Below are 23,920 nucleotides of genomic sequence, written 5' to 3'. Positions count from 1 at the left end.
GTGGGAGTCCCATATGGACTCTGGCTGAAAGGGTGGGGCGGAGGGGCTGGGGGGTGGTGTGGGAGAACTGCTAGCAGCCACTGGTTAAAACAAACAGGGGGTCTCGTAGCGCTCAACATGGCATCCGTTTACGGTACTTAAGCTAAACGTACAAACTACAAAAGAGTTATTTGGTAATTGAGCAGTTAATTATTGGAATAATTATTATTTATATTATAACTGACAATATATTCAATTATGAAAGCAGACATTTGTTGCAGCCCTAACTTTTAAAAAAACAAACAAACAAAAAAAAGTCAGTCTTAATTGGTCTAAAATGTAGTCTCTAGTCAATCCCATACACGACCTAGGGCTGGGCGATATGGTAAAAATATCATATTACCATATTTAAACATTTTCACGATATACAATATTTCTCACGATAGACATGATCGCAGACAAAATTCATGGCGTACACAGAATCAGAAGACAAATGACAAAGGGTTCGTTAGACTGTATCTAGTACCGAAAATAGGGTTCTTTCAAGGCTGACAAATTCAGTGTATCCAGTACCGAAAATATATTATTTTTTTTCAAGGCTGGGAAATTCCAGTACCGAAAAAAGGGTTCCATCAAGGCAGGGAAATTCACCGTATCTAGTACAGAAAAAATATCTGATGCACTTCGTCCAGTTAATCAGCACTACTTACACCGTTCATAATGAAACGTGAGGTTGGTCAGTGTTATTTAAGCCATGATGAGATCCTCTTGCAACACATTTTATACGATAAAATATCGTCATATTGCCCAGCTCTAATACGAGCCGAATAGTTTAAGGTGCTAAACACACTCAAGTGAGCCATCCTGCATTTGGCTGCTGTCCAATGAAAACCATGCATCTCCAGTTTTCTCCACAGTTTGGAAGTACTAGGTTCCTAGAAATGGAACGTCCGGAGACTCACTGCGTAACGAGAATTTAAAGAGAGGTTCACTGAATGTTTATTTATTTATTTATTTTTAAATTAGCATTTACACAGTCCCTCATCTGACCATACCAAGCCATGGAGGTCTTTGTGGTCCAACGTCTTGGCTGGGGAAAACGATGTAGATGTGATTTTCAGTGAACCATTTGTCGATGTTCGGGGGGGGGGGGCAACAACAACAAAAACATCAACTACAACAAAAACAACCACCCCTCCCCCACACGGATCACAGCTGGAGAATCAGACGTCGGGTCCACCTTCTGGTCTCCGAGGCTCCAAAACTAATGCCATTGAGCTAGCTGGAAGCCGTGTCCAAAGAAAGCCCTAATGCTTAGGAACAGCCCTCAAAGGTCAAATGAGACCAGGACTGGACAAAGCTACTGCACACAGGCTTGATACACCATGTGTCCAAATGTTTGTGGACACCCCTTCTAATCAATGCTTTCAGCTACTTTAAGTTGCACCCATTGCTGACACAGACGTGCAAATGCACACAAACACACACAGCTTGTCTAGTCTCTGTAGAGAAGTACTGCCAATAGAATAGAACTCTATGGAGCAGATCCACCAAACATGATCCTTTTGGCACCATGCTGCCTAATGCCAGGCGTGGGCTAGTAGAGGGGTATAATAAAGCCCCCCAGCATTGAGGAGCTGTGGAGCAGTGGAAGAGCTGTGTTCTCTGGAATGATGGATGGTGGTAGAGCTCCATCCAGTACTTTTGGGATGAGTTGGGGATGATGAGCTGGGGATGATGAGGTGGGGTGGTGACCTCACCAACATTCTTGTTGTGGAATGCAATCAAATCCTCACACCAATGCTCGTCCAAAATGTAGTAGAAAGCTGCCTTCTTCCCTGGACAGCAGAGACAGTTACTCCAACAAAGTCTTTTTAATATCCTTGATTTCAGAAGAAACAATGAATGAGCAGGTGTCCCAATACTTTCGTCCATTTAGCATTGTTGTATATTATCAGAGAGATGATCATGCAAGTCTCTAGAGTGACCTATGGTAGTGGCAACGATGCTCTGGAAGCTCTGGAAGCTCTGGAAAACTGGACACCTTGCTGTTATTGGACAGTTCAGATGGACAGCGGCCACACCTGAGCTCCACCCTGTCGCAGAACATTTGGGAAGAAGGAACCAGGTCAATTTTCTCGTGGTTCTCCACCTCCTCCTTCAGTTGACTGCCTGAGACTCATGTTGTATCAGAAGAACATCGGAAGGTTCTCGTGTCCCTGAGCCTAGAAGTTCTCTAATGACGGAGGAAGTGAAGGTTTGCTGTTTGTGCTAATTCAGGGTCCAGTCAATACGGCTGTAGAGCCTGTTGGATAGAGGCCACTGGACCAGGTCACTGTGAGCCTGACCTCTATCTAAAGCATTGATCTGAATGGTCTCTCTCGCCTGTGAACGACACATCATTACACAGCGAGAGAGAGAGAGAGCGCGAGAGGGGGAGGGGAGCGAAGGGGGTGGGGGTTGGGGTTGGGTAGGCAGAAGGGGGTATTCAAACAAGAGGGGGTGAAAGAAGAAATTGGGGGGGAGGGTGTTTGTTTGGATGTGTGGGACAGAGAGAAAGTCGGGGGGAAAGTGAGAGTGAGCGAGTGTCGAGAGAGTGCTAAGAGTCAAGGCATTAAAAAAAAGAGATAATACTATTACACCAGATTAAATTGTATCCAATCAATCAGCACCACTCGAACCCCGACTCTCCCTCGAAGCCCAACATCCCATATTTTTCTACGGCCAGATCCTTACTGTCGAGTCCGACAAGCCTGAGCTGCTCCACCGTCCCAGAGCCAGAGTCGTGAACGTCTAGAGAGGGTAAGGATGGAGAGAACTAGAGGAAAGTAAAGATACTATATTGACAAAAGTATTTGGACACTTGCTCAATTATTGCTTCTTCTAAAAAAGTCTGTCCTGCTTTTGTTGGAGTAACTGTCTCTACAGTCCAAGGAAGAAGGCTTTCTACTAGAGTTTGGATTTGATTGCATTCAGGGACTAGAGCTGAAGTGAGCAAGGTCATGGATGATGGACGGTCATTCCTGACTCCATTATTTTTCTACGGCCAGATCCTTTGAAAGGGGTTGAAAGGACAAGCCTGAGCTCCTCCACCGTACGAGAGCCAGAGTCATAAACATCTAGAGAGAGGTTAATAGAGGGAGGCAATGGAGAAAACTAGAGGAAAGTAAAAGACACTTTATTGACAAAAGTATTTGGACACCTGCTCAATTATTGCTTCTTCTGAAATCAAGGGTACTGGATATTGGACGGTCATTCCCGACTTCCCAACTCGTGGTCAGCTGTTCATCCCAAGGGTATTGGATCAATCAACTCACTCTCCTTCGAAGCCCAACATCCCATATTTTTGTACGGCGGTGTTCAATCAAAAGGCCAAAATCTACACGTCCAGCAGGAATTTCTGTATTTCTGTCCAGACTGTCCAAACTAACAAGAATTCCACATCCCTCCATCAGGGTCACGGTTCAGATGGAGTGGACTGACCGAACCTGATCAAGCCCGATACCCCCCCCCTAAAATTCCAAAAAAAACAAACAAAGAGGAAATCCTACTAAATATATTCTAAACACCCCAAATCAGATTACTGTAGTAATACACTATGTGTGTCAAATGTTTGTGGACACCCCTTCTGTGTCCAAAGAATGCATTCAGCTTTCAACTTGAAGTTGCACCCATTGCTGACTGATGTGTAAATGCATTGTCTAGTCCCTGTAGAGAGAAACTGCCAATAGATTAGGACCCCCTGGAGCAGATGCACCAAACATGAACCCATTGACACCATGTTGCCTAATAATGCCAGGCGTTGGCTAGTAGAGGGGTATAAAGCCCCCCAGCAGCATTGAGCTGTGGAGCAGTGGAAGAGCTGTGCTCTCTGGAATGCTGTGGTCCTGTGGTTTCTTCCACCACAACTTTACTAAACCTCAGCAGCAGATCCTTTAAGTCCTGTAAGGGGTGAGGTGGAGCATCCATGAGCATCAATTAAGCGAGCCTTGGGCACCCAAGACCCTGTCCCTTCCTTGGAGGGTACTTCTTTTGGTAGGTACTGACCACTGCACACGGGGAACACTCCACAAGACCTGCCTGATGTTCTGGAGATGTTCTGACCCAGTTATTATCTAGAACATCACAGTTTGGTTCTTGTCAAAGTTTCTCAGATTCAACTGACTGTTCTTCACTCTGATATGTCTGATATGTAGATCCACTGGACCCAGATCATCAGTGGTGGTCACTTCAGCTGGCTGGTTTTAATGTTATGGCTGATTGATGAGGAGTAGACAGAGCGTGAAGATGTGAGACCCATTACACATTTAGGAAAACAACCTCTTGCCCCAAAACAGCCAAAAAACGCACTAACTAACTAACCTGGCCTTAGATCCTAGGGGGAATAAAAGGCAGTAAATCGGGGCTGAGCTCACAGGTCGGGCCGAATGGCGAATGGGATTACAGGGGTTTTATCCCCCGAAACAGAAAAGGGCCTTGCCTCCGAGCACCGTAATCCTAAATCTGGATTTAAACTTGTAGCAAAAGCAGCGGCGCTCGAATACAATAAGCTGTAGAGCTGCGGAGAACCCAGCTCAGAGCTGGACCTCCCCCGGACCTCCAAAAGAGCTGCCTTCTCCCATCCGACACAACAGCAACCTCCACGAGAGCTGCAGTCACCCCTCAGGATGGGGTTTACTGCTTTCTTACGCAAGAAGCTACGCTCTTTAAAGGCCTTCAGCCAGCAGCTCAAGCCAAGGCCCTGTTGATCCAGGTTTACGTCCCGAAAAAGCTTCAGCTCGTACGTAAAGGAGCTGAGCAAATAAACCCTCGCTGTATTTCACTCTTCGCTTTCGACATCCTTCACCAAGTCACAAATCAGACGCTGACACTACATCAACAACAGAGCAGCTGAAAGCCTGACAAGCCTGAGCTGCTCCTCCATCCGAGAGCCAGAGTCGTAAACGTCTAGAGAGAGTAAGGATGGAGAGAACTAGAGGGAAGTAAAGACAATATATTGACAAAAGTATTGGGACACCTGCTATTTTATTGCTTCTTCTGATATCAAGGGTATTAACAATAGCTGTTCCTGCTTTTTTTTTTTTAAGTTGGAGTAACTGTCTCTACTGTCCAGAGAAGAAGACTTTCTACTAGATTTTGGAGGAAGGAGCATTGCTGTGAGGATTTGATTGCGTTCAGAGACAAGAGCTGAAGTGAGCAAGGTCATGGATGTTGTTGGATGATCATCCCCAACTCCCAAACTCATCCCGAAAGTACTGGATGGAGCTCCACCATCCTTCCATCATTCCAGAGAACACAGTTCTTCCACTGCTCCACAGCTCAATGCTTGCGGGGGGCTTTATACCCCTCTACTAGCCCACGCCTGGCGTTAGGCAGCATGGAGCCAATAGGTTCATGATGTTGATTATCTGCTCCAGGGAGTCCTATTCTATTGGCAGTACTTCTCTACAAGGACTTGCTTTCAGTGTTAATGGGTAGCTGAATGCATTCATTAGAAGGGGTGTCCATAAATGTTTGGACGTACTGTGTAGATAGAGAGAACTACAGAGAGGACGATGCCAGAACGAGAGAGTGGTGAGGGAGAGAAAGCGAGACACTGGGCGAGACAGAAGGAGAGCACAGCGTGTTCTGCAGGAGCTCTGTGGTGTTTATCAGGCTATTAGCACCGTCAGGTGGAGCGCAGAGAGGAGGAGAGGAGCGTGGTGGAGGAGCAGAACGAGCACAGGCTCAAGAAAAGCATGAATCTTAAGTAGTCCTGAGTAGAGGCAGGCTTTGTTCACGGCCCACTCACCAGCCCCACCTCTCTCCCTCTCTCTCTCTCTCTCGCCCTCTCCCACTCTTTCTCTCCCTCTCTCGCCCTCTTGCCCTCTCCCTCTCTCTGCTTCTCCTTCACTTCCCTTTGGCAGGACATTTATCATTCTTCCACACCAACAATTGCACGACAACACAGGCCAGCACGGGCTGCACAATGGACGACTAAATCAGGGCCTCCGTCAGCCGGCCGCAACGGTTGCTAGGATACTTTTGATGCGTTGGCCGGCTCGTCAAGAAACTCATCGCTTACTTACGAGACGAGGGTAGCGCTCGAGTCCTGTCCCAGATTAAAAAAACATACTAAATAAACTAAATAAATAGAAATAATTAATTAATACTGGATTGGTCTCTTTCTGATGGTAGGTGTTGTACCTGCTACCATGACGGCATTCTACTCATCCTGAGGTTCTGCTGTTGGGCTGAACTTGCCAGGACATCCTGATCTGGCCATGTTCATGGTCAGCTGTTCCACTTGTAGATTTAGTAGAACGTCTGATTTCTAACAGTTCTGAGATCTTCTCAAAGTCCTTCCCAGACTCAAACTTCTTCCTGATGGTGATCTTCTTCACCCCTCACTTTAACCATCAATCAAGATCAGACCAGACTAAACGTCTGAGGTTTAAATAAGACTCCAGACTCCTCCAGAATAATCCTCTCCACCCATGTTCTGATCATCTGCAGCTGATCTTCTGACCCGGAGTCTAATTCTACACTTTCAGATGTTTCTTCAGGTACACCAGACGTTTCTTCAGGTGTGTGAGTTTAGTTAGATTATCGCTCAGTGTTGATCACATGAAGAGCCATCAAATGTCCAGATGTTTGTGTCCTAATTTTTATTTATTTGTTTTTTTGCACGACTGTACATTACTTTTATGTGGACTTTTAATAACAGTGCTCCCCAAACTGGCTCTACGCCCTGATTATGCTGTTCCAGCTGTTTGGAAAACCTGAAATTGCTTGCAATTACATTTATCCTACATTTCTAATTATTGTAATTGAGTGATCCGATTTTTTTTTTATTTAATATTATTATTATTTAAGGTTCTACTTTTTAAATTCTTTTTTAATTAAATAAATCAGGTTTTCAGATGTGTTTCCAAGCCATGGCTGAATGACTGTAATTCCATTTAAATTGTAGGAAACTGCAAAGCAAAAGCAGAAGCTCCACAGGGTTAAAAGCAGAGGCCTGCACTGGTTGCTAGGATACCTTTGACGCTTTCGGCGGCTCGTCAAGCAGCTCATCGCTTACGAGACGAGGCCACGGCTCAACTTTTGTCACTGGGATACAAGGCGGCGGGGCGGGGGGTGTTGGGTGGGTGGTGATGAGAGAAAGACAGGACCATTACTAACCAACATGGGCATCTCTCACTCGGGACAGTTTCGCTTTAAGAAGCAAGAAGATTAATCAAAGAATGGGCTGGAATTCGGACAGCCTTTAATCCAGGTCTTCTCCACAGAGGTCCTTTACATGCAGAACAGGGCCGACATTTGTTAGACGTCCACTCCCAGTTGGCACAACCGCCTCGAACCAAACCAATGAGTGTCGAGAGCATGGACAGTGCAACCCCTCTCAAAAGTGAAGCCACCACAGGTCTAGCACTTCTAGGTCTTCATGTTTGCAGTATGATGTGAAGCTCCACCCCCATCCCCATATCCTTCAATGACAGAAGGCCCATTTTCCATATCCTCGTCCACCTCTAAACTGTCTATCCACATTCCAAACAGTGTCTCCAAATACCAACTGTTGGCCCATTTGTATAATTTTCCCCCCAGAAACGGTTTTTAACCCTCGTAAGAAGGCGGAGTTACACTTCACAGGAATTAAGTGATTGACAGCCTTGCCTGGGCGAGACCGAGCCTCCTTCCTGTTCAGTACATATAGGAGCAGAGTAGAGGAACTTACATGAGCTGCACTTTTACCAGTGCAGCATCCACTTACCACTGCTTTGGCGCTGGAAGCTTAGTGAAGACGGTCTGAGACACTAAGGCTTGGTCTGGAGGAAGGGTGCGGGTCTACCAAATGATTAGACCAGTCTGGCTCCACCTCTGTTCTCTACTGCTGCACTGGCTCTGGTTGCAGGTTTGACAACATAGCAGACAGTTTTGGCTTCATTTCCATAGAGCGGAAGGGAGCAGAACCACGGCATCCATGTTTTCTACAGGCATTGCCCTTCGTTTGGCTCCACCCACCCACACAGATGAACAGGTGAGATTAGCAAGCAACAATGAGCCTCAGGTGTTCATGACCCCATTGCTGGCTTACAGGTCGTCCTTCATTGAAGCACTTTTGGTAGGCAGGTACTGACCACTGCATACCAGGAACACTCCACAAGACCTGCCCTGATGTTCTGGAGATGTTCTGACCCAGTCACTGTCTAGAACATCATAGTTTGGTTCTTGTCAAAGTGTCTCAGATTCTTACGCTTGCCCATTTTTTCTGCTTCAGCACCTTCATCACATTCAAGAACTGACTGTTCTTCACTTGCTGCCTTATATCTCCACCCTTTAACAGAAGCCACTGGAACCAGATCATCAATGTGACTCACTTCAGCTGGGAGTGGTGTTAATGTTATGGCTGATCAGTAAAGCACTGTGCACTAATGTTTGGTGGAGAACAAAGGTTCTATTAATTAAGGCACTGCTGTAGCTACAGTATTTGCATTGTCTGAACACCAACATCTACAAACAACCAGAACCGACCACTCCACCGTATGTCCTGAGCCACACACACGAAACCCCCAGCATCCAACAGGAAACCCCAGCACCCAGTACGAAACCCCCAGCACCCAGTACGAAACCCCCAGCACCCAGTACGAAATCCCCAACACCCAGCACAAAACCCTGCCATCCAATAGGAAACCTCGCCACCCAGTACGAAACCCCACCACCCAATATTAAACCCCAACCACCCAATAGGAAACCCTCAACCACCCAACAGGAAACCCCCAGCACCCAATAGGAAACCCTGCCACTCAGTACGAAACCCCCAACACCCAGCACAAAACCCCACCACCCATTAGAAAACACCACCACCCAGTACGAAACCCCACCACCCAATAGGAAACCCCACCATCCAGTTCACAACCCCACCACCCAATAGGAAACCCCAACCACCCAATAGGAAACCCCCAACACCCAGCACGAAACCCCACCATCCAGCACGAAACACGAGGCAGCAGTGAGGAACATCAGACAACATCTACCTCTGTAAACATTAGCACTTTTTCAGCGGCGCGAGAGAGTGAGAGCGTGCGAGAGAGAGAGTGAGAGCGTGCGAGAGAGAGAGTGAGAGCGTGCGAGAGAGAGAGAGAGAGCGTGCGAGAGAGAGAGAGAGAGACACACACACACACTCAGTGAAGCAGGCTCCATCATTCGCTCGTTCACTCTGCCTGCACCCTCAGCTGATGAACAGCGGATTTGCTTTCTTCAGTGTCCTACATTCCCCTCATTGTCTTTGTGAAGAGCTGCAGCTCCCAGAGTGATGGAGGAGGTGGTGGTGGTGGTGGTGGTGGTGGTGGTGGGTGGTTGGGGAGGGGGGGGGGGTTTGGTTTAGTTTGGGAGCTTCAGCTTCAGCTCTCACCCAGGCAGCTCTGCCAAGCCTGAGAACAACAGAAATGCCAGCCAGCTTCACGGAGAACCATCCTGCAGCACAAAGCCTCCTCAGACTGATCTCCGACCACTTTCACGGAATTCTAAAGCACTTGCTTGGGATTTTATGTTCGGGGGGGGACTGTTCCTGGACCAGCGGGTGGCGTGAGGGGATGGGCCGTTTCTAACGGAGATCAGCAAACACATCTCTCTCAAACAGTGCTGCATGCAAATCAGGCCGCATGCAAATGTCACCATGCCGGACAGAGGAGGCCTTTATGTGGCCGGGCTGAGGAGCACTTGTGGGCAACTGTAAAATTTCTGCCTGAGTACAGGGAAGATGTAATTGCAGGCCTGCTAGTCATGATGCCATGCACTGAGGTCATGCAGGAGCACACAGAGGAGGTCCTTTATTGGAGCAGGAGGCAGCTGGGAAACAGCGGAGAACGGCAACGACGACAACAACAAGAACTTACTTGTACGTCATGGCGTCGAGCGGCGAATATTGATTCATTAAAATAAATCCCACGGGTTCCCACGTTCTAGACAGCTGAGGAAGGACCAGGACGCTTTACGTCAATCTGTGGAGAGAAGAGACAGTGTTTAGAAGGTGGACAACACCGCAGGAAACGTCCAGCAGAGGCGGAACAACCGTGCTTCCTGGTAATGCCATAGAAGCAGGCTAGAGACTACAGGCCACAGTACTGTCCAGCACTGTCCAACATGCCTTCGTTCTGACCAGCACGTTCCTCGTTCCACCTCACAAAAGACGCCAGGATTCAGCAATACGAGGCCATGCCTGACCCGCTCTGTGGTGAGACAGGGGAGGGGACCCTCCAGCTTCGTGGGGGGATTCCGTCGCCATGGCGACCGCGAGGAGGCGAGGAGAATAAATTGAGAGAGTGCTGAGGAATCCTGCCAGAATGAACCGAGAGCGAGAGAGTGAGCATCATGGTGGGTTGGTGGAGGGAGGGGGTTGGTGGGATGTACATTAGCCCAGGTCTTTTTTTTTTTTTTGGTTGCGGCCTCCCTCTGTTTAGCTTCAACTGGACCTGAAAACTGGTCTGGAGAAGCCTGACGAGACTCACAGACCTTAGTTTTGAGTCTGAACCATGAAAAATGATCCCAAATCCTATGCAAAACAATGTTTTTAACTACATTCCAACAAATTTATTCATAAAACCCCATGTGGTCTTCTTAGTCCATCCCCCTCAAGGCTGGACATGGTGGTGTTCACCATCCTGAGATGCTTATTATCAATATGACCTATGGAATTTTACCTCGATTACGATTAACGAGTGATGATACAAGCTGCTCGAGCTGCTCAGTTGGCTCGGTGCTCGAGTTCTCCATGGGGCTTCCCTGTCGAAGACTGGACGGGGCGGAGTCACGCGACAACACAACAAGCATATTTGGAAAATGAGAGTCTGAATCCAATAAGCAATGCAAGCAAGTTCTTCTTCCGCATCTCTCCAGCCAGAAGCTGCTCCACACAGCTGCACTGGAAAGTGGTTTTCCAGCCAGGGATGAAAGCCTACTGGTTTTATCCGGCTCGTATCCTACAGCCACACGTCAGCAGAGCCGGGCTTAAGCCCCCGCGCTTATCTCTGCATTACAGATTAAAATAGCAACGTGTTATTAGCTTAATAGATTCTACAGCATGTCAACACACCGGGCAATGAGAGACACTGTCTGGCTGCACAAGCTATTAATCAACTCTCCATCTTTCTAATCACCACATACATCACAAGGAAGAAGGTCCCGGGGTCCAGATGTGGCCAGAGTTGTGGTTAGAGCTGGTTATTACTCAGCATTCAGCTGCTGAGTCGTGTTGGTCAGCTTTAGCCTCCCGGCCTAATCCTAACACCCAAAACTGGACTCTCGGCCTGCTGATGACATTAACCCTGTCCACAGACAAAACGCTGGGAGCCTCTGGAGCTTGGTGCTGAACCAGCACACATTCCATTACCCCTACAGTCTACTGTAGTCTACTGTAGTCTCCTACAGACGTCTGCAAATATCCGGCCTGAAAAAAACGGCATCATAAAATTTCATTAAAAATTCTTCCCTTTTTTCTTCCTTTTCTTTACAACTGTTCACTACTGGTCACTACTGTAATTACGAGTTTGCCAAATTAATCTGGCTAAATTAAAGGTTAAATAAAATAATAAAAATAATAATTATTTAAAATAAATTTGGAATACTTAATAAAATATATAACATTATTATATATATATATATATATATATATATATATATATATATATATATATCATATAATAATAATAATAATAATAATGATAACAACAACAATGTAATTGGAGAACCCATTTTCACTAGGGCTGCATCGATACTATAGGAACTGTGGGTTGATATCAAATAGCCTTCATGCAAATATCTGTCAAAAAAAAAAAAAAAAAAAAAAAAAAAAAAAAAAAAAAAAAAAAAAAAATATATATATATATATATATATATATATATATATATATATAGAGAGAGAGAGCAAGCGAGGATCCGTACTAGGCTAAAAGCTACCGCTAGCAGTCACTAGCTTTTACCTTGTCGCTCTCAATCGTACACTCCCTCGAAAAACAGCCTGGACTACCTCGCCTGAACCAACCTGGGGAAAAGCGCCGGCTTACGTTTTTACTGGTAAGATTTGAGAAAGCCAGACCTGGGGAAGAGAGTCGGGGCAAGGCTAAAAGCTAATCCGCCTACAACTTCTTCAGCTTGCTAACAGCACACAGCACAGAGAGGACACAGGGAGAGGACTGCAGCAGCAGTTTCACCCCAACAAAAGTCACAAAGATACTATTTTGAAGTGACCGTGTGTCCGTCTAGGGTCGGGTTTTATATAAATTATGGATTTTTAACTTTTAAAAAGATGGGATTATGATTCCAGCATGTCTGAAGGTCTCGAACCATGAGTGTGTCTCCAACTTGAATTTGAACTGGACGGATAAAAAGAAAAATGTGACAAAAGTATAAAAAAATAATAAAAAAATAAATAAAGGCAGTAGGAGCAGTGGTTGGAGTGTGATTAGGGACAGAGCCTCCTCCACTCCAGGCTGCCTTCAGGCCTTGGAGTATGGGGCAGGGGCAGGGACTGGAGTCCTCCAGGGAGAAGGTCCTGTTTCCAATCATGTGCCGGCTGGTGTCTGACTGCAACTCATTAGAGTTCAAACACGTCTGCTACGCCCACCACCACCACTGCAGACACACACACACACACACACACACACACACACACACACACACACACACACACACACACACACACACAGTATACCGCTGCTTACTGGTCAATAAGTCACTGGTCATCAAAACCAGCAGCAGAGCCAGGCCTGACCTGCAGCCACACCCATGGAAAGGCCTGGAAGCAGCATGCTGCAGGGAGTTTGCCCTCCTTTACTCTTCCCAGAGGCATTTACACTGGACGCTGGAACATTGCTGTGAGGACCTGGTTGCATTCAACCACAATAAAAGCATCGTCAGCTACACATCCCAAACGTTCAGACACTTATCTGGGCATTAAAAGGGAGTCCGTCCTCCGTCTGCTGCAGTGACTGCCTCCACTCATCTCGGAAAACTTGACACAATATACTGAAAATTGCTGTGAGGATCTGATTGCATTCAGACACACAGGAGCTTCAAGCGAGGTCTGAGGTATTGAGGTCAGATGATGGGTTCGGCCACTCTGACATATCCCAAAGGTATTAGATAGAGCATCATGGAAAACCCAACAGCCCAAAGCTGGGGGGCTTTTTCCCCCCCCCAACATCTGGCCCATGGTACTGGAACTGCTGCAGAGTGGCCATTTCTATTGGTCAGAGATTATCCAAACGATTGTTGCACCGTCAAGAAGCTCAATCCCCTCATTAGAAGTGTCTACCGACACCTCCATTTTTATGTCATTTGGGATGACACTTTGGCCCCGCCCATCAGCAGGCCCATAAGAAAACAATCGAGACCTGAGCAGCAAATGATGCCACCGCCCCCCTCCCAACTTTTTGATAAAGAAACAGCCCTATACTTAGTACAAATATTTGTTCTTCTGTCAGTCATTAGAAGTGGCCTCCTACTTCCAGTCCTGTACAGCCTACTAATTACAACTGCAGCAAACCACAGCTTCAGCTCATTCCTTCGCCTCCTGGTCCTCTACCTCCTGCATCTGTCTTCAGGGGCAGGGCATAGTACAGTAGAGTCGAGTCCCAAAGCCTTCCTAAAGGAATCTAAATGGCCCTGAGGGTGTATGTACCATAAACAGTCATAATCCATCTTACAGGCCCAAGATAATAATAATAATAATAATAATAATAATAATAACACTCCTACAGAAAGTGGTGGTTCTCCATCACTGTGTTCATCATTAGAACATCTCCAAAGTTCTCCTCTCTCATGGAGTCTAGTATTATTTAGAGTTCTCCTCAGATCAACACCTGGTTTGGTGGTAAATCAGGGCTTAATGATGGTAAATCAGGTGAGCTGCTGCTGCTGCTGCTGCTGCTGCTGCTGCTGATGGAGGTGAACACATCCTCCACGCTGTGCTGGCTGGACTGGGGGGCGTCCAGGAGAAACCTGGAGGAACCGAGCTCTGTTCTTCAGACTAGCTCACCGACAAGATCTCACTACTTTCTTTTTTCAGAATGAGAAGCTCTTGTTTCTCCTTTTTACTGGATTTATGTTCAGCTGCTTTATCTGTTCTGATGAGATCTGGAGCTTCTATAGTAGAACTCTCTCACTGCTGAGAGACAGGGGGTAAAATAGGGCTGGACGATATAGTAAAAGCACGATATATTGCGATATCTGCTGCTCTTCACCTAATTAAACCAGTCTAAATATACGGTTTATGATGGAACCTGCAGCTGATCAGTGTTTATAGAAAAGCACACCGTTATCATGATACAATAAAATATCGTCATATCGCCCAGCTCTAACCTAGTATAATGGGATTGGGGGCCTAAAACCTCTGCTCTGTACTGCGTACATACAGCAGTCTATACAGTATAAATATTAACTGTATAAACTGTGTTTATATACTACATCTAACTCCTATTTAAAAAAACGTTCCATTTTCCGAGGTAGGAGCCCTTTTAAGTTCGCCTGAGGTGTTTATAGGTCTCTGCAGGGCCGTAAAAACAAAAAGTCCCCCAGAATGCACAGAGGCAGTAAAGGGCTGAGAAACCCTCATGCTTTTCGAACGCAAACGTGTCAATTTCCCCTCAGCCGTCACGAGACAGTTGAAATGGAAAATGATAGATATGCAGATTTCCCGGTTCCGTGGGTTTCCACAAATGTGGCCACTGGCTCGATTGTTGAAGAACCCTTAGAGTCGATTCCGCGGAAAAACAGAGAAACTTTCCAGTGTGGGTACGGCGTTCCTGAGCGGCAGCCAGGCCAAGAAAACCTGATCAGCTTCTCAGACATTTAATCTCAAACCAGGCAGAGGAAGCAGGCTGCGCTTTCCCCCGAAACAGGTCCCGGAGGTGCTGTACGAGCTCTTTTACTGGCTGTTCATTAAATTACCATAAAACATGGCTCAGATCCACTGAACAGAAGCACAGACCTGGTAACCCTTCAAAGCCTAAACCACCTAATAATTGAAAATTATTAAACATTCATTTTTTTATTTCATATATATATATATATATATATATATATATATATATATATATATATATATATATATATATATATATATATATACATACGAACACACACACACACGTTTACATATATGTATACACACACACACACACACACACATTATATATCAAATATTATATATTTTTGTTAAGCATCCATTACTGAATAAATACTTAAAATGATTAATGACTAAATCACAATGTCAAATACCCTTAATGTCCAAATACTTGTGGACACCTTACGTTATACCAATTGCAAATGCAACGTCCCTTTAGAGCAGTACTGCCAATAGAATAGGACTCTCTCCAGCAGATAAACCAAACATGACCCTACTGGCACCATGCTGCCTAATGCCAGGTGTGGGCTAGTTGAGGGGTATAAAGCCCCCCAGCATTGAGCTGTGGAGCAGTGGAAGAACTGTGTTCTCTGGAATGATGGATGGTGATTGGTGTCCTGACCTCAATAACTTTTCAGCTCTTGTCGCTGAATGCAATCAAATCCTCACAGCAATGTTCCTAGTAGAATGTTTTTCCCCTGGACAGTAGAGACAGTCACTCCAACAGAAGCAGGATCAGCTCTTTTTAATACCCTTGATTTCAGAAGAAGCAGTGAATGAGGAGGTGTCCCAATACTTTTGTCCAGGTAGTCAATGATGCTTTGGGTTTTGGCTAAACGCATAGAGAGAAAACCCCCTTCATTAAAAACCACAGAGGCAATTTGTGAAAAACACCACCTGACATTCCATCGCAGGCAGAAATGGAAACGCACAAAGACACACACACACACACACACACACACACACACACACACACACACACACATCACTTTCCCCACCCACGCACCAGCACGTACGCTCCCCCGCCTTCATACGCTCAGTCACAAGGCGGATTTCACCGAACAGAAGCTCATCTGTCAGCAGTGCACCCTCGGCCCACAAGTATCATTTAAAAGAGTCACGATGGAGACAAAAGGCTGCGTCCCCGTCCCCGGCGTTGCTAGCAGGCACGAGCGTCTGGAGCTTTGAAGTCTCGGGAAGCTTGCTTTGATCTCTCCAAGGCTGGAGGAACCTTCCCCGGCACCAGCCTCGCCTCCAAAACAGCCACAAACAGCTCAACCAGGGAAAGTGCTCAGGGAGAGGTGTCCGTAATCACACAGCAGTGAGCGGAAACAAACGTGGGGGTGGAGGTAGAGCGGGGCGATATGGTAAAAATACTATATCAGGATATTTAAAGACTTTACGATAAACACATCATCAACAGTGACGGATTCTTATAAACTGCTGTTCAGATCCTCTCCTGTACTGAACACAGTGATTTCTACTCAACATCTGCTGCTCTGCATCTAATGAACCCAGTCTAACCACAGTCTGTACTGAAGCCTGCAGCTGATCAGTGTTCATTGAGCACTAACAGTCTCCTCCATATGATTAAAGGAAGCTTACTGTGCATCACGATACGATGTAATATCGTCATATTGCCCAGCTGTAGGTGGAGAGCTCCTGTTTAAGGGAGCAGTTCGTCAACAGACGTTTCCCCCTTCCTTCAAATGCAGCTGGAGCAGATCGGCCAAGACAGGTCAGACGTCTGAAGTCTGCTTCTTTAGTTCTAGACTTTACACTGTTCTCTAGAGCTGGGCGATATGACGAGATTTTATCATATCGTGATCAGTTCTGTTATTGTGATAATATGCTTTTCCAAGCAGATGGAGGATGTGTTCACCAGTGTTCTCCTACCTTCGCCCTTCACCCGTCATCTCCCACCTCCTTACTCCCACCTTCTCCCGTCATCTCCCACCTCCTTACTCCCACCTTCTCCCGTCATCTCCCACCTCCTTACTCCCACCTTCTACAACCTCCTTACTCCCACCTTCTCCCACCTCCTACCTTCCCACCTTCTCCCGTCTCCCACTTTCTCCCATCTCCCCCCACCTCCCGTCTTCTACCTTTCCACCTTCTCCCCCCACCTCGTCTCCTACTTTTCCACCTTCTCCCACCTCCTACTTTTCCACCTTCTCCCGTCTCCTACCTTTCCACCTTCTCCCCCCACCTCTTGTCTCCTACTTTTCCACCTTCTCCCGTCTCCTACCTTTCCACCTTCTCCCCCCACCTCGAGTCCTACTTTTCCACTTTCTCCGTCTCCTACCTTCCCACCTTCTTCCGTCTCCCACTTTCTCCCATCTCCCCCCACCTCCCGTCTCCTACCTTCCCACTTCCTCCCATCTCCCCCCACCTCCCGTCTCCAACCTTTCCACTTTCTCCCGTCTTCTCCAGTCTCCTCCCTTTCCACTTTCTCCCGTCTCCTACCTTTCCACCTTCTCCCGTTTCCTACCTTTCCACCTTCTCTTACTTTCTCCCATCTCCCCCACCTCCCATCTCCCGTCTTCTCCAGTCTCCTACCTTTCCACCTTCTGCCGTCTTCTCCCGTCTCCTACCTTCCCACCTTCTTCCGTCTCCCACTTTCTCCCATCTCCCCCCACCTCCCGTCTCCAACCTTTCCACTTTCTCCCGTCTTCTCCAGTCTCCTCCCTTTCCACTTTCTCCCGTCTCCTACCTTTCCACCTTCTCCCGTTTCCTACCTTTCCACCTTCTCTTACTTTCTCCCATCTCCCCCACCTCCCATCTCCCGTCTTCTCCAGTCTCCTACCTTTCCACCTTCTGCCGTCTTCTCCCGTCTCCTACCTTCCCACCTTCTTCCGTCTCCCACTTTCTCCCATCTCCCCCCACCTCCCGTCTCCTACCTTCCCACCTTCTCCCATCTCCCCCCACCTCCAGTCTCCTACCTTCCCACCTTCTCCCATCTCCCCCCACCTCCAGTCTCCTACCTTCCCACCTTCTTCCGTCTCCCACTTCCTCCCATCTCCCCCCACCTCCCGTCTCCTACCTTTCCACTTTCTCCCGTCTCCTACCTTTCCACCTTCTCCCGTCTCCTACCTTTCCACCTTCTCCCGTTTCCTACCTTTCCACCTTCTCCCGTCTCCTACCTTCCCACCTTCTTCCGTCTCCCACTTCCTCCCATCTCCCCCCACCTCCCGTCTCCTACCTTTCCACTTTCTCCCGTCTCCTACCTTTCCACCTTCTCCCGTTTCCTACCTTTCCACCTTCTCCCGTTTCCTACCTTTCCACCTTCTCTTACTTTCTCCCATCTCCCCCACCTCCCGTCTCCCGTCTTCTCCCGTCTCCTACCTTCCCACCTTCTCCCACTTTCTCCCATCTCCCCCCACCTCCCGTCTCCCACCTTCTCCCTTCTTCACCCTGTGCTTGATTAATAGGCAAGAGCTCAGGATATAAGCAACAGAAACGCTGTAAATGCAAATCTAAACCCGTGCAACTTTTTTTTTTAAAAACCCTCTGACTGCTTTTGAGACAGTCTGATGTCTGGAGCACCCCACCACCACCACCACCACCCCCCCCCCCCACCCCCAAGCTGCTCCTCAGAGAATTAGAAGCAGGAGGGACAGATCCGCTGCTCCAAGTTTATAGCAACATGCTACGACACATCAGCAGCAGCAAAAACAACAACTCCACCATCGCAAGCCCAGACGATCAGCTTAATGACGCACGCAGCGCATCCCTCATTCAGCCATGTATCCAAAACCTTCCTGTCTATGTTATTACTCTCCATTAAAACAGCCTTAATAACAGCATTCATCCCCCCCACCACGGAACCACCTGACTCCTACTCACCTCCACACCTCCCTAAAGCTGCTATCTGACGCTCTTCTGCCCCTTCCGAGTCTCGGCTCCTCACGGCTCTTCTTCAGACTTCCTCCCGATGCTATCTCCCACGGCGACGCTCGTTTTGGGGCTGGACCAGCATTCTTGGAAAGCTGTTTTTGAGCAAACGTCTGGCACACAAAGTGCAGCAGCCCTGCTCATCCAAGCCCTGGTGTGGATTTGAGCAGCAGAGTGCGAAGCTAATCGAAGCCCAGCCCCACGCTGCTGGTTGTGTAGCAAACCTCCACGCTGAGGGAGCCAGCGGTTGGTTGGTTGTTTTCCCGGCGGCGTGCGCTCGTTCCTCCCCCCGTTTCTGAAGGCTACGGAGGAGAGGGCATGCCTGCAGAGATCTGCAGCAAATCAGGACAAAAACGAGACAAAAAGAAGCTCCTTAACCTCCTTCGCTCCCTTTCACTCCCCCTGCTTTCACTGTCAGTGTCACTTTCCCCCTCTCTCGCCCTCTCTCGCTCTCTCTCTTTTTCCGTGGCGCTCTTCCTCGCAGCTATACCAATGAAATATTTAAGACGGATCGGCAGCAGAGAGGAGAGAAACAGACCTACCGCTCGTCTCACAAGCACACTCACACACTTTCACACACTCTCACTCAGGGTTCATTGGGGAGCGCCCCCACGACTGTGACAGCCTTGAACAATAGCAGTCAGATCAGCTGGTGCGTGTGTGTGCGTGCGTGTGTGTGTGTGTGCGTGCGTGTGTGAGAGCTGCCATATGGCTGAAAATCCATATCATGATCTAATAAAAACCCAAACGCAGCCGTGATGCGGGGCGAACGGGTCAGCTGAGCACAATCGGGGGGCTACACTGCAAAAAAGAGAGACCTTTCATAACGGACACATTTATGCACTTAAAGCCACGTCCTGCAGCAATTAGCCCATAAAACAGCAGCTTCAGGACCACGCAGACGTGCTGTGGGACTGTGGTGGAGCTGGGCAGTACATTTTTTTTATTGTGGTTTATATATAAATATTTATATAAATATTGTGGTTTTATAAATGGTCACAAAAATGATCGCGATTTTACTTTTAGGAGCATTTTATGACACTGATATTATGAGATTCTAAAAGCACAATAATTATTATTTGTAATTATTATTTTTATGTATTATTTTATTTATTATATTAATTATTTTTATGTATTATATTATTTTTGTTTATTATTATTATTTATAAATATTTTTTATTTATTATTATTATTTATAATTATTTTTTATTTAAGTATTTTTATTTATTATATTATTTTTATTTATTATTATTATTATTTATAATTATTTTTTTTATTATTTTTTTTATTATTTTTTTAATTATTAGATTATAAAAGCACAATAATGCAAATGACCCTTAAAAAAAGTGGAAATTACTAAAGTAATTTTAAAAAACTCAATAATTAAGTATATTTAGAACTGGAATATAAAAAATATATATCCTACATAAAATTTAAAAAGTTCCTTTAATGTGCATATTTAATATGCATATTTAATATGCGAATATCATGAAACTGCCATTAGACCCCAGAGGGTTAAAGGTGTTCTCTACAGAAAGGAGTTTTTCACATAATTAAAAGCTTCAAACGTAGACACAGTCAGTCAGAGTGGGTCTGGGGTGAGAGACTCGGTTCTAGACAAAATCTCACCAAGTCAGAACTGTTCACTGTGGTGGTGAATGGAAGCAGACAATCTCCAGAGCTTCAAGCCTTTGAAAGCTCCCTCATAGAAAGCCATTACACCCCGTGGTCATGAACACACCGCCTGATGCCTGAGACACTTTTATAGTGTTTAGCTATTTATTCTCACTATTACTTTACATTGATGGTGGAGGGATACATGCACGGTGCTGTCGGGCAAAATAGTCCCCATTAAAATTATAGTCTTTTTAACCATCATTAACATTTCGTATAGAACTCGGACGGCACATGTTGGTTCTCTGGTGGGTTTGGATGGTTAAATTAAATGTTGTAGTCATGGCAACACCTGGTTCCCTTCACAACCACTGTAAAGAGTCGGTAGGTTTCTCTACAATGAGCCATTTCACACCAAACTACTGTTTCCACTAATTCAGAAAATGCAGAGTTCCCCTTTAATACACAGCATCTCTTTATGTGGCTCTTTAAACAGTGTGTGTGTGTGTGTGTGTGTGTGTGTGTATGTGCGCCATTGTTTACAATAGGGTCACGGTGTGCTCTGTGGTGAGTGAAGGGGGTCCGCTGCCTCAGCTGTCTGCTGTAAATTAGCTCGTCCCGCAGCTCTTCAGAAGAGTCCTTAATTCACAAGGCTTTACTGACGGACGTCGTAACCGCGGCAACACCAGGAGAGAAAACCCTCACTAACTGCATTCTTGTACGAGAGTGCAGATCTGCGCAGCCCTGACCTTCAGCGCTGAGGCAACTTTCTGCAGCTTAAACCTTAAACCATGCTGACCATGCTGATGCTCCACTGACTGAACTGAACAGGGAGAACGGCGTCTCCGTCATTCCCACTCCGAGCCGGAACGCTGCTCCTGCTGCTACTGCACTATATGGAGGTTTGGTGGTGGAGCTGCAGGAGGAGAACCTCTCTCCAGAACTGCTGCTGTGTAACGCTGCAGAACCCATACAGTCATATTAGTGTAAAATCCTGTAGCATTACTCTACCGCCTCAGCCCACATGCTGCTGCACTTTCTTTCAGATCAAGCTTCTGGAGCTTCTCTCAGCTTGTCCAGAAATGCATGTGTACATCCGTCTGTCCATGAGGGGGCGCTGAAAGTGTGATTTGTATTTAGAGCAGTGGAGTAACAGTGAATCACACTCCCCACCTGTAGGGGGAGCCCTGGAGAAAAAAAAAAGAAAAGAAAAAAAAAAACATCTACACTACATGTCCAAATGTTTGTGGACACCCCTTTTAATGAATGCAATCAGCTACTTTAAGTTGCACCCATTGCTGACACAGACGTGCAAATGCACACAAACACACACAGCTTGTCTAGTCCCTATAGAGAAGTACTGCCAATAGATTAGGACCTGGATGGACCTAGATGCTGCCTAATAATGCCAGGCGTGGGCTAGTAGAGGGGTGGGTATAAAGCCCCCCAGCATTGAGCTGTGGAGCAGGGGAAGAACTGTGTTCTCTGGAATGATGGATGTTGGTGGAGCTCCATCCAGTTTTTTCAGGATGAGTTCGGGATGAGAATGATGTGGAGTGGTGATCATCTATCCAACATCCTGACCTCACTAATGTCAGCTCTTGTCAGTGAATGCAATCAAATCCTCACAGCAATGCTCCTCCTCCAAAACCTAGTGGAAAGTCTTCCTCTCTGGACAGCAGAGACAGTTACTCCAACAAAAGCAAGAGAAACCCTGAATGAGCAGGTGTCCCAATACTTTTGGCCATACCGCATACAAACACAAACCACTGCCATTATGATCTGCTTTGCCATTAGTTTTTGGTTCCGTCTTGCGGCACTGTAAGGAACCGAGGTTCTGTGGCTCAATCATCATCATCATCCATTAAGCCGTTTCCTGTCCTCCACTGACGAGCGTACTGAATCTGATTGGTTCAGGGTCTCCGTACCGATCTCCACTTAAACATACACCGCCCGTCCTTCCGTCAGCCTGACCACCGTTCTGGAAGAGCGGGCGCGGAGACGGATCCGCCGCTGTTTGGGTGCCCAAAGGGACGCGGACCATTTAAATTACATCAGGTCAATGAGGCAATTGTGTGGAAGTATTCACCCCCCCTTCTCCTCCCCTCTGAGTGGAGCAACAAAGGGGAGGGGAGGGGTGAGTACAGCGTATCCAGCCCTCTCCAGCAGTTTTTCAGCATGTTTTTAATAAAAGCAACTTCCAGAAATCTTTGGAATCTCAGTGGTCATAAATATTTCCACTGGACCATGCTGGTACCAGCGCAGGCCAGCACCGCCATTATCGATTGTTTTCTCTGGCCAATAAGTAGGTGATTACTACCACGTGTGCTATCACACGACAGCACATTCTTCACAACAACGGGTTCACGAGGGCTGTGGGAGTGAGAACTGATGATCCTGATGTCTTTTATTGGGCAGGTCATCCATCCCTACATTCCTGCTCTGGAGGATTCACACTGACCCTTTAAGGCCTGACCTGAACCATCAAATAATTCTGTATATTTTTATTTATTTATTTATTTTATTTATTTGACTATCTGACCCATTGTTTACAAAAAGCCTTTATGGGGTATTTTGTATAGTTTATATATTATATATAATTTTTTAATATTTTAAAAAGAATTTATTACTTTTTATTGTTTTTTTATGTAAAAATATAGAGAAAATTGTATTTGAATAAAAAAAATTAACCCCTTATACTCATTTGACTCATGTCATCACCCTTTCATTTCAAACGTAGAAATCTGTATGTACATTTCTAGCGCATGGAGTTAACTCCTAATCCAGCTGGGAGCAGAAAATGTTTGTCTGATTTTCATTATTTTTTATGTCATAATTATTTATTTAATTCGGCATAAAACATTTGACTTTTATATTGTTGTTTACAGACTTTATAATTAAATAATTTTTGTAAATTATATCTCAGATAATTTCATTATTTATGTAATTAAATGAATATATTGAATAAAACACTGATTTTTATTGAATTAATTAATATCACTTATGATTTCTTTTCATTTAATTCATTATATATGATAATTTTTATACATAATTTATATTATTCCATACTCTGGCAACTGTTTAATTTATTATATTATATAGATTATTTAGATTGTTTAGTCATTGTATCTGTATACGCTGTATATGGGGGTTGGTGTGACGCAACAGATACTGCCAGTGAGCTACAACACCATGTGGGAGACTGGGGTTCGATTCCCAGTCTTGGTCACTATGCTGCGCTACACCAATAAGAGTCCTTGGGCAAGACTCCCAACACTACATTGGCCCTCCTCTGTAATACCAGTAACCTAGTAAGTCACTCTGGATAAGAGCGTCAGCTAAATGCCATAAATGTAAATGTAATGTAAATGTAATGTAAATGTAAACCATTTTTTATTTATATTGTTTTAAAACATATATTCAAATGAATTCAATTTATTATGTTGCCATCTATATTTTATACTGATGAAATTAATAACCTGTTTAATTTTAAAGTTATTTTTATATATTATTTATGCAATTATTTCTATTTTATTTATTATATACAGT

The 23,920-nt window shown here is 45.7% G+C and overlaps 1 protein-coding gene across 1 annotated transcript in view; it reads right to left on the bottom strand.

Annotated features, from left to right (window-relative positions):
- Positions 1-19,313, bottom strand: part of sema4d (sema domain, immunoglobulin domain (Ig), transmembrane domain (TM) and short cytoplasmic domain, (semaphorin) 4D) — a 65,382-nt gene extending 46,069 nt beyond the window's left edge. Inside the window, 2 exon segments of the mRNA XM_072662198.1 lie at positions 9,858-9,962; positions 18,710-19,313. Of these exon segments, the coding sequence (XP_072518299.1) occupies positions 9,858-9,895 (38 nt within the window). The 5' untranslated portion in view covers positions 9,896-9,962; positions 18,710-19,313.
- Between the last annotated feature and the right edge of the window lie 4,607 nt (positions 19,314-23,920).

Source organism: Salminus brasiliensis, chromosome 18 (genome assembly GCF_030463535.1).
Source record: "Salminus brasiliensis chromosome 18, fSalBra1.hap2, whole genome shotgun sequence".
NCBI lineage: Eukaryota > Metazoa > Chordata > Actinopteri > Characiformes > Bryconidae > Salminus > Salminus brasiliensis.
This window is presented reverse-complemented; position numbering and strand designations above follow the sequence as displayed.